Raw genomic sequence first — 24,712 nt, 5'->3', positions numbered from 1 at the left:
GGTGGTCCAAAATTCATTTATGTACTACTTCTCACTTACGCACTACTTACCCTACACTGACTAGTTGTACAAACTCTCTTGGTATCTAGAAACCATTTAAATATGCAAATAAAAAAGAAATTATTGAATGAATTTTATTTTGGTATCTTTTGGCAATCAGAAATCTAACAAAGGCCTTTCACAGTATGGAAAGTCTAATTTATAGCTTCCTCTGCATCCTGGTTTCAGCTAACCACTTCCTCTATGTCCTAGTTTCCATTACACTTGCACAGTGTTTTTTTTTTTTTTATTTTTTTTGAAGTTCACACATCCTTGAGTACAGAAAAGTTGCACACCTTTGTAAATGGTATCAGAAATATTGCTAGTACATAATAATTAATAACCAGGAGGTGGTTAAAAATTACATGAAGCATATAGAAGGAAAAAATACCAGTGATCCATTATTAACTTAATATTCAGCATTCAAAGTAAATAAAATCAGAACACCAATAGCAGCAAAGTGACTTAAGATTTTAATATATCTTCAGATCAGCTAGAATCCTTCCATCATCTACCACTGGCACTGAGTAATTGAAAACCATGCATTTAAATAGCTTTTTAATTCACAGCTGTTAGGAAACACAAAGCACATCTTAATATCCAACTTCTTCAGCAATATAAAACTGCAGTAACATCACCCTTACAACAGAGCTATTTTACTAAAAATATATGAGCAGTCATTCCAAGTTTTGATATATTACACCAATAAAGAAGTGAAGGCAAAATTGCACATGTACAAAATAGATGATATAAGTAAACTTCATATTCAGCTTGAGAGCTCTTTACATGCCTGCTGGGGAAGAAAAAAACAATACTGCTAATTAGACTATCAGGAAACAAAATGTCGCTATACAGATAATTTTATTCTTTTCAAGATAAAAAAAAAAAAAGGCAAGCTGACTTGTTTAAGAGGTCCCAATGAATAGAACTGTAGAAGAAGTTAAGTTCAAACACATCATGACTCTCAAATCAAGTTTTAGATTTAATATCCACTAAGAATTAAGATAGCTGTACTATTCATAGGAAACCAAAAAAGAATCCCTCCACTGCTTTCCCTTCCCCAGGCAGAACAGTGCACCACAGCACTGCTGAAAAGTTTATATGTTACTGATGCACTTAATGCTACAAAGATGTATTTAACGCACATTGGCATCAGCTATACAATCTTTATCTTTTATGATGAAGGGAAAGAAAAGTTTGGTAGAAACAATACAAGCAGCAAACTTTTCCCCTTCTCTGAACTGAAAGCATGTTTAATATTAAACACATCCAAAAAAAAAGAAATCATTTTTGTCTTGGCCGAAGACAGCCTTGCCCTGGATGCAGGTGATATAAGCCTCATGATCCCTTCTGCACTTATGTTCTATGACTTCCAGACATTGGTTTCAGGCATCACGCAATACAGTTGTATTTGCGCATGAAGAAATTAGAAGTGTCTGTGAACAGAAATGGAACTGTAGCTGATTTCCTTTATACTCTATGTGCAAATAAAAACTAAGTTTTAAACAGAATTTAGATTGGAAAAGTTAGCTTAATTCAGATTCTCCAAGAAGCTGCATGCATTTTCAGCACCAACTGAAATCAAAATAAATTCATGGTATGCAAGCAAGGCACTGGATCACACCCAGAAGTATTATGTTTACACTTTCCATTGTTTTTATAGTTTTTTTTTAAGCTTAGAAGCTAAAATAGAAAGCCACACAATCAGATACAAACAGATTTTTAAATAAGTTGCAACTTAATATAAGAATACTAAAAAACTGTTGGGTTTATGCAAAGGATTTGTGACTTTAATAGGGTATACTACCAGTTTATTTAAACTTTTGTTTTTCTTGCTATTTTTGGCTTCTGGAGGCTGGTGAAAAACATTTACTGGAGCTTAACAGCTTGTTCTCTCATTGCTTTTATTACAATGCATTCAAATGCAAAGTTGTTACGTGTGCAGTTCGAATTCATAGGTGCTTGTTTCCCACTGGCTGACATCTGCATTGACCAGGTTGCGCTCTGTGAAAGTAACATGTCCTTCTGAATCAATGAGAACAACCGTGTTAGTCCTGAAACAACAAATGTAGAAGGTTAAGCCTTATACCTAATTCTGTACATTTGTAGGGTCCCATCCCCCACCCCTAAAGGTTTTAATTCATTTTTCTCTTGACCACATCATCACCACACAAGCAGGTCAGAATTCACCCTGACAAGTTCAAATAGTTATTTTCAGACCCTTCTTCCTACATTCCATTGCTCTGATTCCCTGTTGCAGCTGCAGCAGCTGACAAGCATGATTAAAAAAGCCTTTTTTTTTTCCTCATGTGCCAAGTATGTTTGAGTCAGAAGTAGCCTAAGTTTTTCTTACTCATATCAACAGTACTCCTTCATTCTTTCATTCCACATGAATTGTCCATTACAATTTAAATATCATTGTTATGGTCACATTGTTACGATCACAAAAGCTCTTCTTTCTGTAGGAATCTTCTGAAGAGGACATTATTTTTCATGAAAAGCACATTCCATTCATGCATCTGTACTACTTTGTCAGCAGATTTTTCACGTATGCTGACAACATTTCTCTGTGGACACTGTGGTATCCAGCCAGGGAGATCACTGACTGGAAGTATGAGTTATCCCACCACCCTGATGTGGTGGTCTTCCAAATCATTTCACAGCTGTTCACTCACATGAAATGCTCAACACCCTCAGAAGAACACTATGAGCCCTAATTAACAATCTCTAATCACTAAGCAGTGTTACTAAGGGAAAGATAAGTGAGCATACAATTATAGCAGCAGGGAAGACTTGAAATATAGTGCTAATTCATAAGAAAAATGTCAGTATTTCAAGAGATATCCCAGTAATAATCCTGTTTCCTTTGAAACAGTTATACTACAACCTGTGGTGCAAGTGTAGGAAAATGCTTCTTTAGCATTTGAAGTGCTCATTATTTCATATTTAAGTGTTCTTGACATTCCTTTTATGGAGACTCAGTTTTTACCATCAGAAATACCAGCTTAAAATACATACTGAAATGAGCGCTCTGATTATCAATTTATATCTATACGGTGGAAATGCTACGGCTGACTAAACTAGAGAATCTGAAAAAGTCATCGGTAGTCTTAGAGCAGGGATTTCCTACAAGCAGCAACTGGGTTGACCTTTGATTTTGTCCCTCTCAGAATAAAGACAAGATACTGAGAATAAATACAAGACATTATATTATTCTTCTTGCACCCTCTGTAGACAGTCTGAGCAGAAATAAGAAACCCAGTAAAAACTGAAGCACCAGTTATGGGAAATGGAAATACATATCCTTTCAACAAGAGTAATAGTTCTTCATTGTGTGGAAGTGGCAGCTGGATAGAACAATGATATTCCTGAAGAAACCTCTAACTTGCTTAGCTGCACAGATGACACCATTCTGTCTCTTGGAAGAGAAATAGGTTCTGCAATTGCTCAGGCATAGCTAATTTTATTTTTATGCTAAAAAATGATTTTGAAGCTTTTCATGTTTTGTTTAGATCAAAACCAGAGGTGGTCAGATCTGTTACTATGCCAGGGAGCCAGGAGCTCAGTTGACAATACTCAAGTGGCAGTTAGAAGATGCTAGCATTCCCTGAAACAGGACAATCCGAGATGACAAAGGTAGCTGTCAAGCTGCCTGGGTAAGTGTGAAATGTTCTTGCAGTTTGCATAATTCTGCACATTTGAGATGATACGGGAGAAAGTAGTGAAAGAAATATGAAAAAAAGAAGGCCCATATGGTAGGAAGGGCTGCTATATAGCATGCAGAATAATGGAAATGAGCAAACATTAACTTCAAGAATATTAGCAAAAAGAAACTGGATGTTAAAATTCTCCCATTTAGAAAAACTGCATTATCTTGTTTTGGACAAACTGAAATTGTGTCTTCATAACTCCATTCCCACCAACAACGAATCATAACATGTACTTAAAGTATTGATCAGTAGCATATTTAAGAGATCAGAATATTGTACAAGGAAGCACTTTACTAAATTACATTTAATATCTGAATAAGTTTAGAGCAGTCACTACACAGTTAAAATTGATGACAGCATGATTTTGATTTGATATGCTGTGATTCAGTACACATCTATATTGGATTATGAAATTTTACCTTGTTCCATAACCTGGGCAACGAACACATACAGCTGCATACTTGTTCAATATAGGACGTATGTACTCCTTCCCTTGGTCTTCAATCGCAGGGTCAGGTAATTGACTGAAAAAGTTGTAAAGTAGTAAAAAATATAGATATCTATTTTAATTCTCCCACGCACTCACCTCTCTTGCACTAAGATGTGTGTCTACTGTGTGGCTGGCAAATAAAAGTAAGATCAAAAAGGAGAGAAGTGTGAACTGTGTTTGAAATTAAATGAACAGAAAAATATAGAATAGCTTGTCAGCTCCTTCCAAAAGATATCTAAATGAGACAAAAGTTTTAGATTTCAAATATTCTCATATCTTGACACGTTTCTCACTTTCATTATTATTCTTTCATTGTCTTTGTGTGTTTTAGTTTCTCCTACGGTCTCAATTAAGACATTAATGACCAAGCAATTTGAGGCGTGTCACAAACATGCGTTTTCCACTGAGCCTTCACAGTTCTTTGTGTTGAACAGAGACCTCTCTGCTTTCTTCTTTTGTACGGAATACCTGGAAGATACTCATGAGAACCCTTGCACTAAAATCTGTGAAGATGCAGTAGAATGCAAAGGTGAGCTTTGTATGTAATCTCTTGATATATATTCCTATCAAAAATTGAAAGATACTTAGTAACTTAACTTGAAAGAATATCAAGCTTCATTTATTGTAACTGAACAACTGCCTGCATCCCACAGAGGAGTTGCTAAGGCCACAAAAGGTTACTGCAGCAACCCCATATCCCTGACTTCCCATTCACATCAACAGAATATTCTCATATTAGTCGTAACTACAGCTTCCTATTTCAATAACTAAAGATCTCAATTTAATTGTAGTTCATTTTAACTATCACTGCAACAGGTTTGATTTTTAAGCCTCTTCCATCAAGAATATCACACTTGTGCCTCCTAGCACAGACCCAGTTGCAGGTATTCTCTTAAAGTGAGACCCAGTATTCTCCGGCTAAATTTAACAGCCTAATCAGCTGTACAGCGAATGCTAGGGAAGAAGGCAGAACAAAACACATGGATCAATTCAACCCCATTTTCAGAGCTCATCCCCCTCTGCAGAGGAGACTAAGCAATTCATCATGGCTTTTACACCAAATTGGGCTAATTTTCTTTGTTCTGGTGGAAAAAAGGAGCTGGGGGTGTCTGTTTGAGGGAAAAGCAGGAATAGGTGCAATTCCAGTATGAATAGAGAACTAAGCTCTCCTCACTCCTGTAGTGGGCATGTGGCTGGAGCATTCCATGATGCAATGGAGAACGCGTATAGCATGGGACTTGAGCCTGTGCAAACTGACAGCTTCTATCTCATACTCCACCACTAGCAGTTCTTGTATACTACACCCAGTCTCAAGCTTAATGGCCAAAAGCAGTTTTAAGGACAGAAGGAGTTGCAATACTTCTCTCAGAATAGTCAAAGCCAGGTTTAAAGCAGGAGAAGGGAGGTGAGGGACAAAAACCTGCATCTAGGAGGAAGGAACGGAATTCTAAGAGTAAGTCAACCGCTTAATTTCTGTATCAGTGATCATAAAAAACAAGCAATAAGGTATTTTACAAATGTTAAAGCTATTGCATATAAATATGTTCAAATTTATTAAAAAATCATTCTCAACATGTGCTTTGGAAAGATTACAGACTTCGTCTTAAATATTGATTTCCATAAGTATTTCCACTCTATAATAAGATAATTTCAGATAAGATCATACTGGAATGTTGAACATTAAGGGAAGATTATTTTAACTCTTTTAAACTAGTGAAAGGTACAGGCTAACAATTTCTGGAAAAAATCACTTGATGTGATATCAAAGTAAGATCATTTAGCAGACTTTCAATTACTACTCATTGTTCAGATGTCTAGGTTTATAAGTAAACACGCACTCCAAAGTGCTAAAAATTCCACAAAGGAGTGTTTGCATAAAAAACAGTTTAAGGTTAGGACACTAGTTCTATATAACAGAATCAGCTTGACTTCAACACAAGTATCCTTCTAGATAGGAGAAAGGAAGGCAAGACATGCAAGTTACTGGACAGTGATCAAGGATACAGATTTAGACCACAGCACCTCCTTTACCCATTTTCATGTCTGGACATTCCAATGTTATCATTTACTTCTAGATACCTAACTCAGAGGCTCAGGTTTGCTGTGGAGCCAATGATGAATAAAGGAACCTTGCTCAGATTCTCAAACTCACCTCTTAGGAACATCCTTGACCAGAGGCCTAAAGCTACACTATGCAAATACTCAGTTCCTTCCCCTATTTAGCGTAAAATAATTGCTCTTTTGAGGAAGACAATTAGTTCTATTTGAAAACACTTGGTTTCTTGGCCTTCAGTGTCTACTCAGAGTAACAACGCAGAGTAGCTAGCAGATATTAACACAAACAGGCTCATGTATACAAGGGTGTAGTGTGTAGCAAGAACCTGAATCTACAGTAAGCCTCCACAAACCCCATGGCAAGCAACATGCACATCCTTTGTTTTGCACTCATTTTCCCTTAAAAATTGCATTTCTTATTAAGGATAACAGCTCAGAGAACTCAGTGTATCATCTATGAGCAGCAAGACAGTAACTGCAGCATTTACTGTTTCTGTTGTAAACACTGTAAAAATTCAGTCTCTGGAGAGACAAAACTTTGCCTTTCAATCTCCAGGTATAAGTCAATTAATATAAGGCAAGTTTTTTTTTTCTTTTTACACAAAATAGTTTCTGTGCAGCTTTTACATTGTTCAAAATGCAATGTGACCAAACTCAGTATTATTTTCTTACGGCTCTTGATTATTCATCACTGTAAGAAGCTCCTGCACCAAGTCTTCTCTGGCAAGGTCTTGACTTCTCTTGATCACTTCTGTGAAAAGCTGCTTCCCATACTGAAGTTTCTTCCATGGTGTATCCAACAAAGAATTACTCAATCCATATGTTCCTATAAATACATACAAAAAACAAAATAGACACAAACAAATTAGTTGCCTGTGTGTCACTCTTAATAAAAAGAACTTAACCTTTTCTCAGCAACTGTTTTGGGCCACTACTTCTGACAGTTTTAATAGAAGAAAACAAAACACCCAAGAGCATCACTACTTTACATTTACTAAAATTGGATGAATTTGTGATTTTCTACACTTATTAACACAGCATCCACTGTGGTGTGAAATATCAAAAACTTCCCTTCCCACATCACAACAATAATATAAACTTTAGGGTATTACACAATCTAAGCACAAAATAACTCAATAACGATATTGTTCAAATCTACAAAGGAACTCCAACCCTCCAAGCTTTAAGTGCCATGAAATTAATGAAATCTGTAATAAGGAGGTTATATCATAAGAATTAGAAACAATAATAAAATGTTGAAGTCCAATGGCTGTGGACTACCAGCTACACATAATCTATGTAAATACTAAAGCCCATGGCAAGCAGCATCACATTTGGCTGTGCTTAAGCATTCTTCTAGGCTAATATTCAGTACTTAAATTGGCAATGAATTTGGATTATTATTCTATGTAACTGACTAGCAAAGGACTAGATTTTAAATATTTTAAATCAGTTTACCTGATAAAGATGAAAATTTGTTTTAAAGCCAACTGTCACTAGGTGAGCACAATCACACTATGCTTTTAACAGTGCAAGGTAAGAAAAGTTCGGGTCAGACCCGCAAATCTTTAAAAATCCCATTCCTCAAGACAGACCTCTATCCTTCAATCATAATTACTTAAGTAAGATGCCAGTAATTGCAGTGGAGGTGGGCACACTGATATGGATAGAAGCTTTTTATGAAATATTAATTCTTTACTGACATGCATTAGCAAATATTTAAATGACTTTAAGGACATTTTTAAAGAATACAAACAAAGTTAGTGAAGACAATGCTTACATAGCCAAATTACTAGAGCAATACAGCTATATTCTGACTCTGTTAAAGTAACAGAAAGTCATAATCAGACTCTTCTGAAGCAAACCTACCAGGATTTAGGAAAATGGGTTCTGGCTCTCCTTTGTTTCCATAGTAGCAAATTACATCTCCTTTGGTGGTACTGAAAAACAAACAAGAATTTCTCCTTGAAAAACCACCAGCTTCTATATTTGATTACATGCTAATTTCTTGCAGCCTTCAAACACAGCAAGATGTTTTTTCTCATCACTGTTACTACTATGATACCACAACCCAGGGATTAATCAATGCATTATATTACTCTCCTACTCTGAAAAACTTTATTATTACCATTGTCAAATGTTAATATTATCATTTTTAAACATAACAGCAATATAATTCAGAACGGCTGCACAGAAAGCAGGCAGGCTTACTGAAAAGAAAATCCTCATGTTTTAAATAACTGGACACTTACATACTGGTAGGGGTTTAAAAAACGGATAACTCATCACAGCAAATAACATTTTGCCATCAACTCTTTTGTATGACTATTGTATCCTAAGAGGCTCACCACTATGGACCATGCCATCTGGCAGAAGTAAATTTCAGGTCCACTTGCAGCCATGTGATAGGACACAGAAGAGGTCTTTTTAATTTACAGATATTTGTAAACAGCCTGATGATGCATAACTGCAAGATATAACACTCTTTAAGAGACATTCAGTCATTACTGTCTTAATCTGTTCTTTTCTTTCTCCACTTGCCAGAGCTGCCCCCCTGTTCACCTAAGGACAACTAAGAGCAGCTTTGAATTTCTTTTCCATGGACAAGTAATAGGCAAACTTGCATCTCTTTTTTGCTAAAGACTTAACTATTTCCCTATTTATTCTCGCTTTCATCATATTCTAACATTTTTCCATATTGCCAGCATTTCTAGCACTCACAACCCACCCATTTCTCATGTATTTAATTGATAACCGGCTTCTGTCAAGTATATTCTGCTGAGCTGACAAGCTTCCCAGGTTCTGAATAACATTCTCCAAAACTCTGATACTTAACACCCTTGTTTGCTGCCAGCTTTTCCTCCAGCTCTAATGCTGAAACACTGATCTCTCTCATAAGTCACTATGGCCCACCAGCCAAAAACTTGAGGTTATGGTGGCTATTCAGAAACAACTGTGTGGAAAAGCAATACATCATCAAGCCCAAATTTTTGGATAAGATTCCTTGGCATTTTCCTAATGTAGTATTTTTGTTTGTTCCTTATTTATCTACAAGTTAAAAAACCTACGGCATGAAGTAGGCATAAGTACAAACCAAATCTTTGATCAAGAGTTTCACAGCTGAAAAATCATGGAGTGAGGATAAGGAGTTTTATAATTAAACAGAAGCATCTATATTTCAGAGACATTATGGAGCCAAGGTTTTGCCTTCTCAAAGAAGGTACACACAACCTTCCGGGAAAAGACTAATTACGGACCATTAGGAAAAAGAATTAAAACATTTTGCATCAAGCAATGATTAGTATACAAGATGCACCTCTAGTATTTAAAAGATTAAAAAAGGAATTATGACAGGAATATCAATATGCTCTTACGTGCCTACTAGTAAGACAAAGAGCTCTCCCTTTAGCTTGTAAGGAGATTCTATATTGTTACACTTCTGTGCTAACAAGTATTTGTACTATTATCTTTCTCCTTTGAAATTTGAACAACCATGGTGTTTGTAGACTTACTTGAAGTCAGCTGCTATTAAGTTAAATCCATTGTAAAGATGTCCTTCTACTGAAACTTTCTTCAAGTAAGAGTAACTGTCCAGATCTGAAGTCAAGAAGTTAGTTACAAGAGCACCTAAGAAAGAAGTACATGGAGCAACTTTAACATGTAAACTCACTTCTCTGTCAGACTTGGTAAAACAAGTAACAATATACAATATTTCTACCATCAAGAGATTACAACAGTGGGGAAAAAAATCTAAACACCTTTAAAAGCCTTACAGCATCGTACCGCATTCAAATTAAGAGCTTGACATCTATTCTGAAGAACTCAATCAACTGCTCATTTCTACAGAGTTCATATTTACTAACTCTTCTCTGCTGGATGTGCCTTTCTTCTCCTTCTCTCTCGAATAAGCTCTTCACTATAACTTCATTTTATATATGACATTAAAATAAAATATAGATGACACGATTCATTCATTTCTCTATATATGATGTTTCACCATTGCACTGTCATATAGCAGTTAGAAGCAGAACAATTCTTACTTTTAGAAGTGCTCTCCCAGAGGAGTTTCTCCTTTTACTTCTGCTGCTCCAATTCATCATGTGAGAAGGGATCTTTTAGACTAGCCTCTACCGTAATGCAAGTTGCATTGTTTCCCTAACTTAGCTCTTATCTAAAGAGCACACACATTTAAAAAGCCTAGTGTAGTCTAAATCTAGCTTCACTCTTGTCTAGTTGTTCCAACTGTTAACTAGAATAATCATTTTAAGAGAAGACAGTTGGCACTATATTTCTTGTCTGAATGTTTCCACTTTATCTTGTTTTATTTTTTGCCTGCTTGATTAGAATATCATTATATAAGTCAAGTTCCCTGCACAGGGACTCAAACTTGTTCATAAATTCTGTTTAAAGCACATATCACTTTATAGCCTAATAAAATGGTTAAAATTAATATTGTAATAATAATTACAAAAAATATTATTGTAAAATTAATATTGTAACTTGATTTTAACTTGAAAATGTTAATGTAATGTAACTTGAAATTAAGATTGTAACTTGATTTAAATGGGACACCAGGATTTGCTTGTATGCTTTTTTCCATTTCCTTCATACCTCTTCCTTTTGCATTTTTGTCAGTCTTTGGCTGCATGTAGTTTGTCAGGGCTGCCATCTTGCCTTTCTTACTGATCCCCAGCCATGTCCCACCTTCTTTTCCTTCCTCCATATCCAGACCTAGTAAAATAAGTATGAGTTAGATTACATTCATTTTCAAAAATCGGTGTTAATTAAAAATGTCTTAATGCAAATCCAGTCTTGATCAGGCTATATAAAAATGCAGTAGGTACAAAACTGTCTTTGTGGACTACTACAGGTAAAGTAAGCCCATTTACATTACACATACCCAATTGTGGGCTAAGAATTATTTTCCTTGTTGCTGAAATAGATGAGAGAATAAGTAAATCAAGTGTAAAAGCAAAATTTTAAGCTATAAAATCCATATAAAACTAAGCAGACTCAATTTCTTACTTCAAAATCAAGTCTCAGAAGATTAATGTTGTTTGCAAGTTAAACATCGGAAATAACCAGAATAATTTAGAGTAAATTAGACAACTGAAAATTCTGTACTCAGGTAACAGCAATTTTGCAGGGGAGGAAGGAAGATCCGGTGCTGCAAAAATGAAGCCTACATTCAAACCTCTTTGCACAGAAGAAGGTAAGAAAAACACTACCTATTTGCAGCAAGCTTATGTTAAACAACAGGTGTTTAACAGAAAAAAGAAAACTGGTTTGATATATCATGCTTGTTGTTGGAAATGTTTTAATTCTGAATCATGCCATAATAGAACTTTGATTAGAATACAAGTTTTGGATCCTTATTCAGGAACTCCTTCCTTTCTTCAGTAGCCAAAACTTCAATATCAAGTTTTAGCTGTCACATTTTTTCATAATATTTTATTAATGTTCTCTACTTTAACTGAAAGGCACACAAGAGAAAAAAAATAGACAAATGCCCAATGACAAACATATGCAATTGCTGTTTTCCTATACTGTTTTTAAGCTTATAAAATCTTCCATTAAGTCACAAAGAGTTGTTATTTTTTGTTTGCCTTTTTTTTGGTTCAAATTGATGCTCTCATTTGAGATAGCATTAGTAACTCAGGATGTTTTAACAGACTCTCCAGAGATAAGCCCACTGAATGGAGAATATGGAGAACTAGTTTCTTACACCAAATACAGCCACAGCTGAGAAAGATATAACAGACAAAAACTCAAGGCCCATCTGTTTTTAGGATAATTTTGTTTTGATGTTCTCTTTTGAACTGCTATGTAGCAGGGGAAGCAGCATCCAGAATATCTGGCATGAAATTGGAATGTCAGCCAGAACTTCAGTTTTGCAGTGCAGTGGGAGTAATTTATCCTCACATGCCTCCCTGCCAACAATAATAACACACAACATCAGCAAACAGTGTTTGCAAAGTCAAAAACTTGGATGCAAAAAATGCTTTGTCTTCTAGAGCTTCATTTCTGTTTGAGTAAAGGGAGAAATATTGATCCTACTTAAAAATCTGAGATTCCCTATTAAGGAAAACCAGACAACTGACAGCATTTTGTTAAACTGACTGTACACAGAAATCTAATAAGCCAATGGATTAATAACAAACTATTCTGTAGCCTATAAATTACTAACTGAAAAGAAGTCAGAAAAAAATATTTCCTTCAGGTTTGGTTTAACGATTTCAAGTCAGTATTAGAAACAGTGAGTCTGTAGAATAATTCCATCTATTTTTACATAAGTATTTCAGTGTATCTGACAAAGCTAAATTGTGAGGGACAAACTAATTTAATGTATTTCCATTTCACTGCTCGGACTGCAGTCAAAGAACATAAAACTGAGAACAAAAAAGCCACATGATACCAAAACACAAATGAGAAAATAACAGCACAACTCACCTTCTTTCCAACTCATGACATGTTCTCCCCAGAAGTATAAGTGAGATTCATATTTCTTAGCAATGCAACCCACCCACCCCACCATAACAAAAATCCAGGCTTTAATCCCCTTATAAACTGTATCAAAACTAAACTTCTTGTTTTAGGTACATACCACTAAGGATCTCATTGCTGCTGTCCCAAAAATCTGCAGATTTGGATGGTCTGTTGTAAAATTCATCTCTATTAGCTGCTAGAATAAGTCTGTAGAACACAAGAGTAGTGAAATACTATTACTTAGAAATAGCAACTTCACAGTACAGACAGGAGCTAACCCTTGCCACAGCATTAGCTCATTCTAAGTATGAAACTATCCTTTACCTTACCATCTCACCTTTATCACTCTGATAAAGTTGAATCACAGCTGACCACAGCCTTCTCTCAGACTTGTGAAAGATCACAAGATAATCTTGTTACATAAACGAGTCCGATATTTTCAAAGAACAGAATTGAAAGCAATCTCTTGCCTTGCAACTGTTAAGATCTTAATTTAATCTTAAGACACATTAGTACGAAAAGTTACAACTTAAAAATCTAAACTCACAGGCTTAGAGGAAGCTTGTCTGAAGAATGTGTGTGAGATTTGTTCCCCTAATGTTCTCCATTCTCTCCAGCCATATTACTTAATATTTAATTTTAGCAAAACGCCATCTTTCAGAAACATGAAGATTTCCTTAACTAGTTTTCTATAACCTCAGCATCTTCTTCACTATCTGTTCCTCTTAACACCTGCACATCAATTACATTTATGCAGCAGAAGCCAAGTTTGCAGCTGTAAACTGAACCACATACTTCTCACTATTTTTCAAGCCACAGCACATGAATCCATTTTGTTATTCAGCATTCAAAGGTACTGACATTTTTCATAGGTTTTCAGACTTTTCCTGCCAACTCTTCATTCATATAGTGTTGTGCAACATGACCATGAGTTGTCAGATGCGCACTAGTGATGCTGCAGAAAGTTATAATTAGCTACAGAGAAAAGGCAGCTGGTACTTCAGTGCCATCCTTACTGTAAGGCAGGTACTTAGTACTTCACCCAAAGACATCACCTTTTGGAAAGCAGAGTATGTATGTTTTATCTTTCCAATGCCAAATAATCACAACATTCAATTCAGTCTGGCATTATTTCTTCCCTCTTCCACCCGATTCCGGACTTTGATCTATAGATTCTTCAGCTAGTTTAAATTTATCATCTTGCTTAATATCCTCCCTTTACAGCAAGCGTCTTATTTCCCCAGATTTCACTTAAACATCTCTACCTTAGTTTGAACTGTATCAGTTCTTATTTCTTGAAGCTCCAATTGGATTTCCGCCTTCAATAACCCCAAACATGAAAACAGTTTGTTTATAGAACCTAAATAGCAAAAAAACGTGAAAGTTTCCCAGTGTGCTAGAATATTCCCCATCTCAAGCACACAGATACTAAAGCTCATCAAAAGACTAGTATACAGGATTGCATATTCAAAACATCTTCATTTTGCATTCTATGGAACTTAATCATACTAAAAAGAAATACTATTAAGTGACCCTCATTATCTAATAGATTAGAAAAGACTTAGATATTTTTATAGCTGAAATAATTCAACTGTATCAGAATTTATTTATTAAGATTTATTTAAATGTTGAGGTAGAGATGAAAACATGAGAGATCTCTCCATTAACGCAATTTCCTACAATACAATTCAGTTCGGAACTGATTATAGCTTTGAAGCTTGAAATGTATTTTATTCCTAAGATGCACACAGCATAGTTTGAAACAATATAATGGCAGCATGTTACCTTTGACAATAATAATAGACTACAGTAAAACATCTGTTACATCTGTTACAACACTAAACTTCACTACAGATAGGCCTATAGAGAGCACAAAGGGTAGAAAAATCAAGTGTCAAGCGTACAGAAAGACAGGTTCATAAATGTATTAAAAAGGTGATCTGTAAGCTTTTTGCTTAATTAGGTACTCACAAAAAGCGGCCAACGTACTTTGCTAGAAACCAAAAAGACTACTAAATACCTGAATTTGGGCCAACACAACGTTTTCCTATTTTGACACTGATAGCAATTTTTTTCCTGTTATGAATCAAAATTTCAAATGCAACGCAACTTGACTCAAAGGCTAAAGTTGCAAGCAAACTACTCAGAGTTTTACTTTTAAATAAAATAGAAAATTCACTTGGCAAACAACTATAATTTAAATCCAAAGGATTTTCCCCAGAGGCATTAAATTGATTTTTTTGTTGTTGTTGTTAACTAGCAATACAAAGGAAGTCATACCAAATAAATTGATGTATTAGTTCAGTACCATTTCCATCAAACAAACCCTTTTTAGGCAGATTCCAGACAGAAAGGAATGCACGCTATGGACAACTGAAGCTTTGGTTCTCAATCCTTTCTTTCTATAGAATGGCATCCTTTGCTCAATACAAAAAGGGCAGAAGAAACAAGTAAATGAAAAGCACAAAGCATACTGATTCTGTAAGTTTGTGGAAGAATACTGACACTTCTTTGTCACCAAGTAATACAGAACCTATACAGTAGGCAAAAACGCAGAAAACAGAATGTGAGTCTTCCTACTAGCCTGAAGTACTCTTTCCATTATCTACTGAATGTGCTTTAAGACACTAACATTGGATATAAGCTTTAAAGATTCAGGTCTCTAATGGGACAAAATTGTTACGGGAAGTTTAATGTTAGTGAAACTTGCTGGATGACATCAGTGTATTCACTAAAAAAAAAAAAAAGTACCTGGAAGCATGAATACTTGTTTTGACTTGAGGTTTCAGCTAAAGGTGCCATATAATCAGATAGTTTATTAGCTAAAATTTTAACTGCAGCCAGATTTGTGTGGGACATGGAGGGTGTTGCTAGGACATTTATTAACAGCTCTTCGATTCCAAATTTGCAGTACTAGCTTGTTTTACATTGATACAGGATTTCAAATCCCACTGTTTGTTTTCAAACTGAGCATTTTTTGAAGCACATTTAATTTTAAGACAACAACCTTTACTGAAAGGGTTGTTAGACACTGGGACAGGCTGTCCAGGGAGGTGGTGGAGTCACCATCCCTGGAAGTCTTTAAAAGATGGTTAGATGAAGAGCTTAGGGATATGGTTTAGTGGGGACTGTTAGCGTTAGGTCAGAGGTTAGACTCGATGATCTTGAGGTCTCTTCCAACCTAGAAATTCTGTGATTCTGTAACTGAAAATCTTCAAGTATCCCTTGTCCCAAAAGGGAACCGACAGACAAATAACTACGCTGATATCTTGACCACACCTATCTGTATTTTTGAACACAGTTGTGTCTATTCACAAGCTGGTTCTGTCAAAACTGGAGCGCAACATGGTGTGGAGAGTAGCCATTATTTAATACTGAACAGAGCAGTGAACTATACAGTGAAGAAGGTATTGTTGGGAGGAAGCAAGGTTAACCAGAAACTACACAAGCAATATGGTCTCATTTTGAGCATCTTTTGGACTCAATGTATTAGTCTATTAGGTTACAGAACTGGATCACTAATCAGAACTGCGCAGCGTATACGTAAACAAATTAAAAATAGCATGTGAAGCAGACTAACAACTGTGTAATACTTCTGCTCCACTAGCTACCTGGTACTCTGCAGGCCAAATTCAAATTATTGGCTTCAACACAAAAGCACTAGAAATTTCTAAACTACAAGAAGAAATTGCATCTTTTTCTGAACCTTATTGCTACAACTGCAGGACTTTGAAATTCTGGATTACAATTTTTAAATACTGTGTCCTACACAACATTATAGACCACCATCAAGAGGTCTGTGACTATAGCCCAAGCCTTCTGACAGTTGCAAAACAAAGGGTTCTCAAAGTGTAACAGGAAGCACTCCAATGAAGAAAGTCACAAAGTTCAACATTACCCAAGCATAACTGAATACCTAATACTGACTTTTGAATCTACAATTCAAACACAGGGTACAAGAAGAAATGGTTAACACACGTTTCTGTAATTTTTTATACAATCTTTACCTGTATGCATTTTTTGAAACTGGTCGGGGGTCAAATTTGAACAACAGGATGCACATTGAAGAATGATGATTAAGTCCTGTTTCTTCAACAAATGCTCAGTGCAAGGTCATTCTGTAATAGCCTACAAGGAAAATAAAGATCATCTATTACACTGCAAGTTATAAAAATAGAACCTTGACTCTATGCTGAAGCTTAAACATCGCAATGTTCACACTAATAGCTTTCAATTAAAATAGATAAATCAGGACATCAAAAGTGCATTTGTTTCAATAAACAGTTTTCTACTTCTAAAAAAATCTATTGTTTAAACGTGATTCTTGGCTAATTCAGAATTGTACTAAGGAAACAACCATCAGGAAAATATTGACAAAACCTAGAGCAATAACAATACATAAGACTCACTAATTATCTGCTCATTAACGATAAGGTACCACTACGTTTTTCAGGTCTTAATTAAGGCAAAATACTTCCCTTATAATGAAAATAAACAACTGTTGCAGAAGCTGAAAAAGCCTGATCAAAGATATTCCTAAAGCTGTAAAGAAAACATACTTTAGGCCAAACTACCATTAAGGACAGTCACCTGCCTTTCCTGAATCGTGCAAATCTCAGAGGTTACTGTTTACATAACTTATTGCATAGGTCATACAGACACTGAACAGGATTTTCGATTTTTATTAAGCTTTGCCAGGCTATTTCAGAAACACAGCTCAAAGGAGATCCCAGCTGCTTCTGTAAAGCTATAAGCCAACAAAAGGCTTACATCAAAACTGTTGCTCACAAACTCATTTGGCAGCTTTTTTAAAAAAAAAAAAAAAAAACAAACAAAAAACAACATCACAGTTCTCTGGAGATACAAACATTTTCTCAACACTTTGAAAACCTTTCTAGAACCCATCATTATCCTTTGGTACTACTGCATCTGTCTCTCACCTCATCAACCCTGCCTGGTGTTATTACAGTTCAATAATTTTCATTTGTGCTTTTAATAACTCCACATATCAAAATTATTATTTACCTCGGGCTCCACCTACTGGCCTTGAAACAAGATTAAATGTTTGTAGGTCACATACAAACAATCCAACCTTTTATTTTTTAAGCTCAAATTTTTATGCCAGCTAAAAAGCATAGCTAGTCCTTACTAGAGCAGTGACATTTAATTTGACAAAAGAGACAAATAATGTGTTTCAGTATCTTCTTTGATCAAAGTTGACAATGGATTTGCAGCACCTGCCACATCTTTATACCCAGGGTTGGATGTTAAGCTTAAAATATTAAGTAGTAAAGTATTTTAAGTCAGGCCTAAATTTAGATATGCCAAAATGAGACAATTAACAAACATCAAGAAGAAAAGAACCAGAGAGGCTGTCTGCTGAAGCATAACTAAAAGAAAATCTAATATAAGGAAACTCCTTTATCTCTTCCCAGTCTGAACCTAAGTCACTCCACAGTTATGTACAATTTAGGGAAAAACCTTAGATAATGCAAAATATCCACATTTCCAACAACCAAGTGATAAAGTAATAGCTACAACATTTTAGGACAGAGCTGAGAAAGACAGAAAAACTTGACAAATGTTACCCCAGTGCCTGACTGCAGGGCCACAGCTGCTTTTAAGACAAGAGAGGACACGATGCGGATTGGCCTGGATCTCTGTGCCCTGCTGCTGTTTAGCAGCATGACTCCTGTGCCTGCTACACGGCCACACACACACACTGCTTCCTGCTGAAACCAAGAAGGGCAGCAGGTTAACTGAGAAGCCACATACTGCTCTGTGTTTGACCAACTTCCTTCATAACTAAAATGCTTCTAAGAGAGCATCTTTACAAAGATTGTGTCACTACTGCTCCATTATACTTTCCTCCAAACAGAAAACCCTGCTGCAAACCTGTAACCTAAGGTTGAGACTGTCCTTGAGTAGACATCAGATTGCACTGAGAAATCTTAATGCTTCTGTAGAGAGCTACAAGACAATACTGACTATTGTCCAAGCTTACTGAAAAACTAGTTTCAGTATATTATTGTCATCAACACAAAAACAACACAAATTCAAGATGGAAGCCGAACAGCCATCCTTTGACTTCTGAACTACATTAGCTTTGGGTTTTGTTTTGCTGCTTTAAGCCTTTGACAGAATATAAAACTTTCTTAAAGAAAGTTTTCTAAAGAAACATTGTTTCACTAATGACATAATGGTAATTAATAGACTGAGGTCTCACTCGTTCTGCCATAGAGAAAATAATAGGCTTCTGAAGAAATAATATAATTTTATACCACAACTCATACGGAGTGGGAAGATTGTTCTGGATTACCACTGTGTACTTTTCATTGCTCTGCATTGTTAAAAAATTATCTTGAAAATCACTTTTCATTCAAGAAGAAAAGCAGTCTTCAAAAATCCTTCTTTGACTAAGTAGTTGAACACAAGTTAAGATTTCAGCAACTAGGTTTCTTACTGTAGTCTCGCCTCAGTTACTCAATTTTGATTCTTTTAGTTTTTTTGATATCACTCCAATTACCTCATTAGTCTTTTACCTTACACGAAGCTTAGACTGTAAAATAAAGCACTTCTATTGTTAGTTACAGTAGACAGAGCAGCAATAGAGATGAGAACAGAAACATTTAATCAGAAGTCTTCATACAGGTGTCATTCTTTCAAGTCCACACTCACATAAAAGAGGGTGCTGCAACCACAGGCACGAGATAAGCCTATTGCACAGAGCTGCTTTACAAAGCAGACATGCTCAGCTCAGCCTTCTGATCATTCAGGACAGTCTCCCACATATTGAGAGGAGTAAGATTTAAAAAGCTTAGGTCAGCACTGGCTTCTACACTTCAACTTTATCTCATAGCAGGTCCAAAGCTTGATCAAAAGCTGACTTTCTAGCTTCATTTCAGCAGAAAGCACACTTTCAGGATTATCCTTAGATACGCAGAGGAGGTTTAGCAGTTTTTTGTTTTTTTTTTCCTGTTAATTAAAGAGTTCAACTAAAAAAGGCTAGGGTATGGCACAACAAATACCTTCTGGTTTTCTTTCCGAACACAATTCAAGTCAGAATATGCATTCTGTCCAATATAACAAGGTCTACAGAATGGAGAAATAGTTTATCATAAGGTAGAGACGGCAAAAACTTAGTGCACTCCAGATAATGTGCTTCTATAAAAACTAGCTTTATTATTCCTAGTCAATAAGCTGACAGTTACCAAGCGTGAAATGATGGCAACGATCTCCTATTTCTGTAATATGTTTTTAGTCTGCTATCTAACTTACGCCTAATACACACAAGCTAGCTTGACAAGAGTTACAAACATCCTGTAATTAAGCGTTATGCTCCAAATGGCACTGCTGATTTGGAAATGACATTGAACTAACTAACACTTCTTACTCTGTGCTACTGTACTCAGTTAGACCATACACATATTGTTTTACTAGCTTTAACAACCTGTTAAAAGCCTGAGTGGATACCTGCCAGTACACAGTAGTGTTTAGATGCACTATCAGGAGACCAAAACATGATAGATTGTTTGCTCCTTTCATAGGGTTCTACCATCATCTGGTTGATTAGAAGCAATCAGTTCACAATTTGGCATAAAACCATTTTACCCTTACGGTCTCCCAGTAGCAGTCTTTGAAAAATGAAGCCATTTGCTACATATTTTGTTTTTGCAAATGAAGCATCATAAATAACATCTGCCAGTTACCACAGCAATCTCAATTGCTTCTCAGCTGATCTAAAACCGTTCTTTGGGTGAGTCTAAAAGACAGCTCAAGATCATTAATCACTGGATTCTGATTGTTTTATGCACCACAACAATAACTCTGACATCTGAAATTACTTTACTACTGCTTTTGCATTTGTTTAAAGGCAACTGAGGACTATATCCCTCAAATGTCCATGAAAGAGTAAGACTGAATGCATATTCTTTCAGTAGCAGAATGAGATTTTTATACCAAATTTCAAAATAAACATTGAAATTAAGAGGTGTTTGATTATGTTAAAAGTAACCTACTTCTTTTTTATTACACCTCCCACCCATGAAAGCATGACAGCTGTTTTGTATTTTAAAGCATTTTACTGGTTTCATTTTGTACTTCCGCTGTCTAGCACACTCCTGTGTGTCATATTAATCACATTAATCGTGAGCTTACAACCTCTTCAAAAGCAGCGGGACAGAGCCCAGTGACTTACAAAGAAGGACTGAACAGGAAAGATGAATTTTGACAAAAAGAAAAAAGCAGTACATGAAGCAATCCAGAGAAGCAATAGCACATGTGCAAGAAAGCAGTTTTAACTAAATCAGAGCTCTGAAACAAGTTAGATTTTTCAGGAACAGCAATATTATTTTAAGTAAATGGATAGGCCTAACATTTCAAGACTTGTATTTCCATCTGAGAGTTCCCAGAGGGTAGAGGTGATGGCTCATTTTAGTGATTTTAATTGTAGCTTCTCAACATGAAATATATAGAAGTTCAGAAGTGCATATATGTGGAACTGTTGGGTAAAGCAATACCATAAACAGGCATTAGGTAGTATTAGGACTCGGAGGACCTGTTTCAGAACATGTTTCATCCTTGAACACATGCTTTTAATTTACTGTTGTACCTTTCTGAAAGTTAGGTAAATATGAGAGAGAAGAAAGAGATGGATCTATATTCCGTCACCTTTCCAGTTGTTCAGTATAAAGACAATTCATAACTAAACTAGGGTTCGTAACCTTCCCAAGGTGAAGAGTCTTCACTTCACGAGGTAACAATGCAAACTAGAACACTTATGAAAACAGAAAATAACACAAAAGGGGCATGCCATCACCAAGTCTGATGAGGTAAGATTTAAAATAACTTATTTTTGGCTTCCTGCTTTCTTCCTCCGGCACTTTACTCTGTTAAGTCCACTGCACAGCTCCCAGGAGAAACAGTAAACATCTGGCAGCACACTACACGTTGGGAACATTTACAAGGGGTGGCACAGGACAGCCTTTCCCCCAGTTTCTCAAGAGTAACCGTTCCCCTCTGCCACAGCTCTGCAAACCCATAGTCATTCCCAGACTTCTTTGTCCTCTTACACAAAGACTACTTTATTATTTTTAGCTTCCACAATTCTTTGGTTTCCTTTTGTAAGGAATCACCCAGGAATCCTTTTTGGGCAAGAAGATCCATTTCCCATTCCTTACTCACAAGAAGTCTAAGTTACAAGTTGCTGGAGAAAATACTTCAAAGAATCATATATGCTTGCTCTGCTCATTTCCTCTTCTCTAGAGAGAGATGTCCTGCTAGACACTTACAGAGACAGGACACCAGTCTATAACAACTTTGGATCTGACCTGTCTTAGATTTTTAAGCTTAATTTCCTGTGATGGAAAGACTGCAACCATCACATACATATTTATGTTTATTAATCTCATCCTCCCTACCTCATCTACAGCAACTCTCAGCATGCTTCGTGTCCTGAAAAAAATGTGGTATGGTCATGGGGTGGCAGGCATCTTACAGACTTGGGAGTGGGACAGAGAGAAATCAACATAAAGCAAAACCCAACAGCTAAGTAGAAGAAAGAAGCACTGAAAATATCCTTATTTGAGAAGAAGCATATTTGCTTCTTTCAAGATAGCAAATAGAAAGTTAATGTTGCAAGACTATAACGGTCTTCCAAGATTATTACTTTGACTTCAGACATGAGACAAGAAAAGCAGGATGTTGTCAGCTGTGCTGTTAACTGTTATTTATTCAAGGTAACGTTAACACGCTCACTGAAAACACATGCCCATAAAAGTAACTTTGTTGATCGCTATCAGGATTCAGCAGATTCACTGGGAATTGCTCTCACAAGAGCAAAACCAACGTTAGTCCTATCTGCTTTAAAAAAAAAAAAAAAAAAAGCGTTATATACCTGTGAAAACATATAAATATTCTATTTGGAAAACAGCAAAAGAGCTTCAAGGACAACTGAGACACTACAATCAGTACTGCGAGAATCATTTTAAACTGCAAAGCGCTGATAAGAACTACACAAGTCTGAAACAACTCAACTAGCACAAAAAGTAGCGAATTTGACCAAAAAAGGCCCAGCTCCCGACACACACTGTACCTTTACAGCCCAGCGTGCTGCCCAGCAGGGAGCGCCCCAGTGGCCGGGGTGCCTCAGCGCCCCGGCACCTCAGAGGCCCTCAGGTGAGCAGCACGGAAACCCTCAGCGCAGAGAAACCCCCGGGGACACCTGAGGCAACCCCCCCGCCTCACGGACCCCCTCGCCGAGCGCGCAGCGGTGGCGGCGCTGAGGGGAGGGAGGCCCGGGGCTGAGGCGCTCCCGCAGCCCCCTCAGGGCGGCGCGGGAAGGGCCCCGCGCGCGAGGCGGCGGCGCGAGCCCGGCCGTCAGCAGCCCGCCCGCCCGGCTCCGCACTCACCCAGCGCGCTCCGCCACCACCCGCACATCCCCACCTGCCCGCTTCCGGCAGCGCAGCCAGTTTAAAACAACACCCGCCCCTATTGGCCCTCGGTGCCCCGCCCACCGAGGGCTATTGGACGGCCAGGCCACCCGCCTCTCCTCCTCGAGCTGCTATTGGGTGGTTACTCCGCCGCTCAGGGCGGGCGCTGAGGGGTGCTGGCGTACAGGTGCCCGCTGGGCGCCGCCTCCTCTCAGTGGCCCCGACGGCCCAGGCCGCACGGGGCGAGCTGAGGGGGGTCTCGCTCCCGCTCCGCCCTTCGGCACTGGGCCTGCCTTACGGGGGATGGGGTGTGGGGGTTACAGGCAGCCCGGCACTGGGCACTAAGGACACATCACCTTCAGCACAGTACAAGGAATGGTGCATACTAGATTTAGTAGCCGTTCAGACCCTTCTTTCTATTTCCCATGTCTATTTTGTTCTAAATACAGCAACCCAGGTAACGTTGTCCCTTGTAGACCTGCTTAGAGCATGTCAGTATAGCTCCTGTTTGTCAAACTAGAAGAGTCCGATCTCAAGTAGGTGGTGATTCTGTGTCCATTTTAAGTACTTTTAGTGAAGATAGTGGTACTAGGTGTCAGCACACAATCTCTAGAAAGCATTAAAAATAATTAAAAAAAAAAAGATGCTTAGCGAAAAGTTCGTACAAATGTCCTAAGTCTGAAGAGCTAAAAGAGAAATAGTTCTGACATTTGTCTCAAAACTTTGTGCCATCTTGTAAGTGCTGGAATATATGTGTGGAACCCATAAAGCATACCTTAAATGGTTAAATATCTTTTAATTTGGAGCTCTCAAAAATTATTTGCTTAGGTGGGGACATCAATGGCTCGGACAGAGCATTCTGCATGTGTAGGTGGTAATGTAAGATCTTTATGGGTAAAATCTGTAAATTTTGTGGCTTAGTAGCTAAATTGGTAGCTCACATTGCTGATCTTGCTACAGAATCTATGATGTACCTGATTTAACTCACACCAACCCAGTAAAATATATTTCAATATAAAAGAATGTGAACAAAATACATCTGGAAACAAAGCATGCAGGGCTATGGATAACTTGGCAAGTACTTCAGAAAATAATGCAGCTCTTACCACATATAAAAGCTTCAGCAGGACCGCTCAGGGTAACGCTGTGGTAAATGGGACTAATGCAACCCTTTTAAATCTCAAATAGGGGGTATCTCGGGGAGGCAGGGGAGCGATGCACTTTGCCCACAGCCCTGATGAGGGCAGTCCTGCAAGGCAGCCCCATCTCTGGCATCCAGTTCGGACAGAGGGCAAAGACGCTAGAAATAATGAAACGAGGAACATAAAGAAAGGACGGGGGAGGTGGCAGGGCGTGACCCGGGCCCTTCAGGGGCACATCCCCGCGGTTTATCCCACGGGAGCCCGGGGGCAGTCACCGCGCAGCAGCCGCGGGGCACCGCAGGCGGCCAGCGGGTTCCCTGCCACACGCCCGGCCCCGCTCGGACGGACAGCCCCACCAGC

General features: G+C 37.5%; 1 protein-coding gene across 4 annotated transcripts; it reads right to left on the bottom strand.

Moving 5' to 3' along the window:
* Window positions 1-491: 491 nt before the first annotated feature.
* On the bottom strand, window positions 492-24,609 carry TANGO2 (transport and golgi organization 2 homolog). 4 transcript variants are annotated; one of them, XM_038187385.2, is made up of 9 exons: window positions 24,317-24,609; window positions 16,788-16,908; window positions 12,899-12,987; window positions 10,906-11,025; window positions 9,807-9,921; window positions 8,164-8,234; window positions 6,967-7,120; window positions 4,169-4,273; window positions 492-2,093 (listed from the first exon to the last, which is right to left on the bottom strand). In XM_038187385.2, the coding sequence occupies exons 2-9, from the start codon at window positions 16,841-16,843 to the stop codon at window positions 1,973-1,975; spliced, it is 831 nt and encodes a 276-aa protein (XP_038043313.1). In that variant the 5' UTR covers window positions 16,844-16,908; window positions 24,317-24,609; the 3' UTR covers window positions 492-1,972. The 4 variants fall into 4 exon arrangements, with proteins under 4 accessions (XP_038043313.1, XP_038043312.1, XP_038043314.1 ...); XM_038187384.2 differs by lacking the exon at window positions 24,317-24,609 and adding an exon at window positions 23,190-23,294; XM_038187386.2 differs by lacking the exon at window positions 24,317-24,609 and adding an exon at window positions 23,224-23,243.
* Between the last annotated feature and the right edge of the window lie 103 nt (window positions 24,610-24,712).

This window comes from Anas platyrhynchos, chromosome 16 (genome assembly GCF_047663525.1).
Source record: "Anas platyrhynchos isolate ZD024472 breed Pekin duck chromosome 16, IASCAAS_PekinDuck_T2T, whole genome shotgun sequence".
In the NCBI taxonomy this organism is placed as follows: Eukaryota; Metazoa; Chordata; class Aves; order Anseriformes; family Anatidae; genus Anas; species Anas platyrhynchos.
This window is presented reverse-complemented; position numbering and strand designations above follow the sequence as displayed.

Excerpts from the sequence above, each read along its gene's own strand:
- TANGO2 (XM_038187385.2), bottom strand. The coding sequence starts at position 16,843 with ATGTGCATCCTGTTGTTCAAATTTGACCCCCGACCAGTTTCAAAAAAT. Across the intron at positions 7,121-8,163 it reads ACCCATTTTCCTAAATCCTG|GAACATATGGATTGAGTAAT; the intron begins GTAGGTTTGCTT and ends ATGTATTTATAG. Across the intron at positions 4,274-6,966 it reads GTGATGAATAATCAAGAGCC|TCAATTACCTGACCCTGCGA; the intron begins GTAAGAAAATAA and ends CAACTTTTTCAG.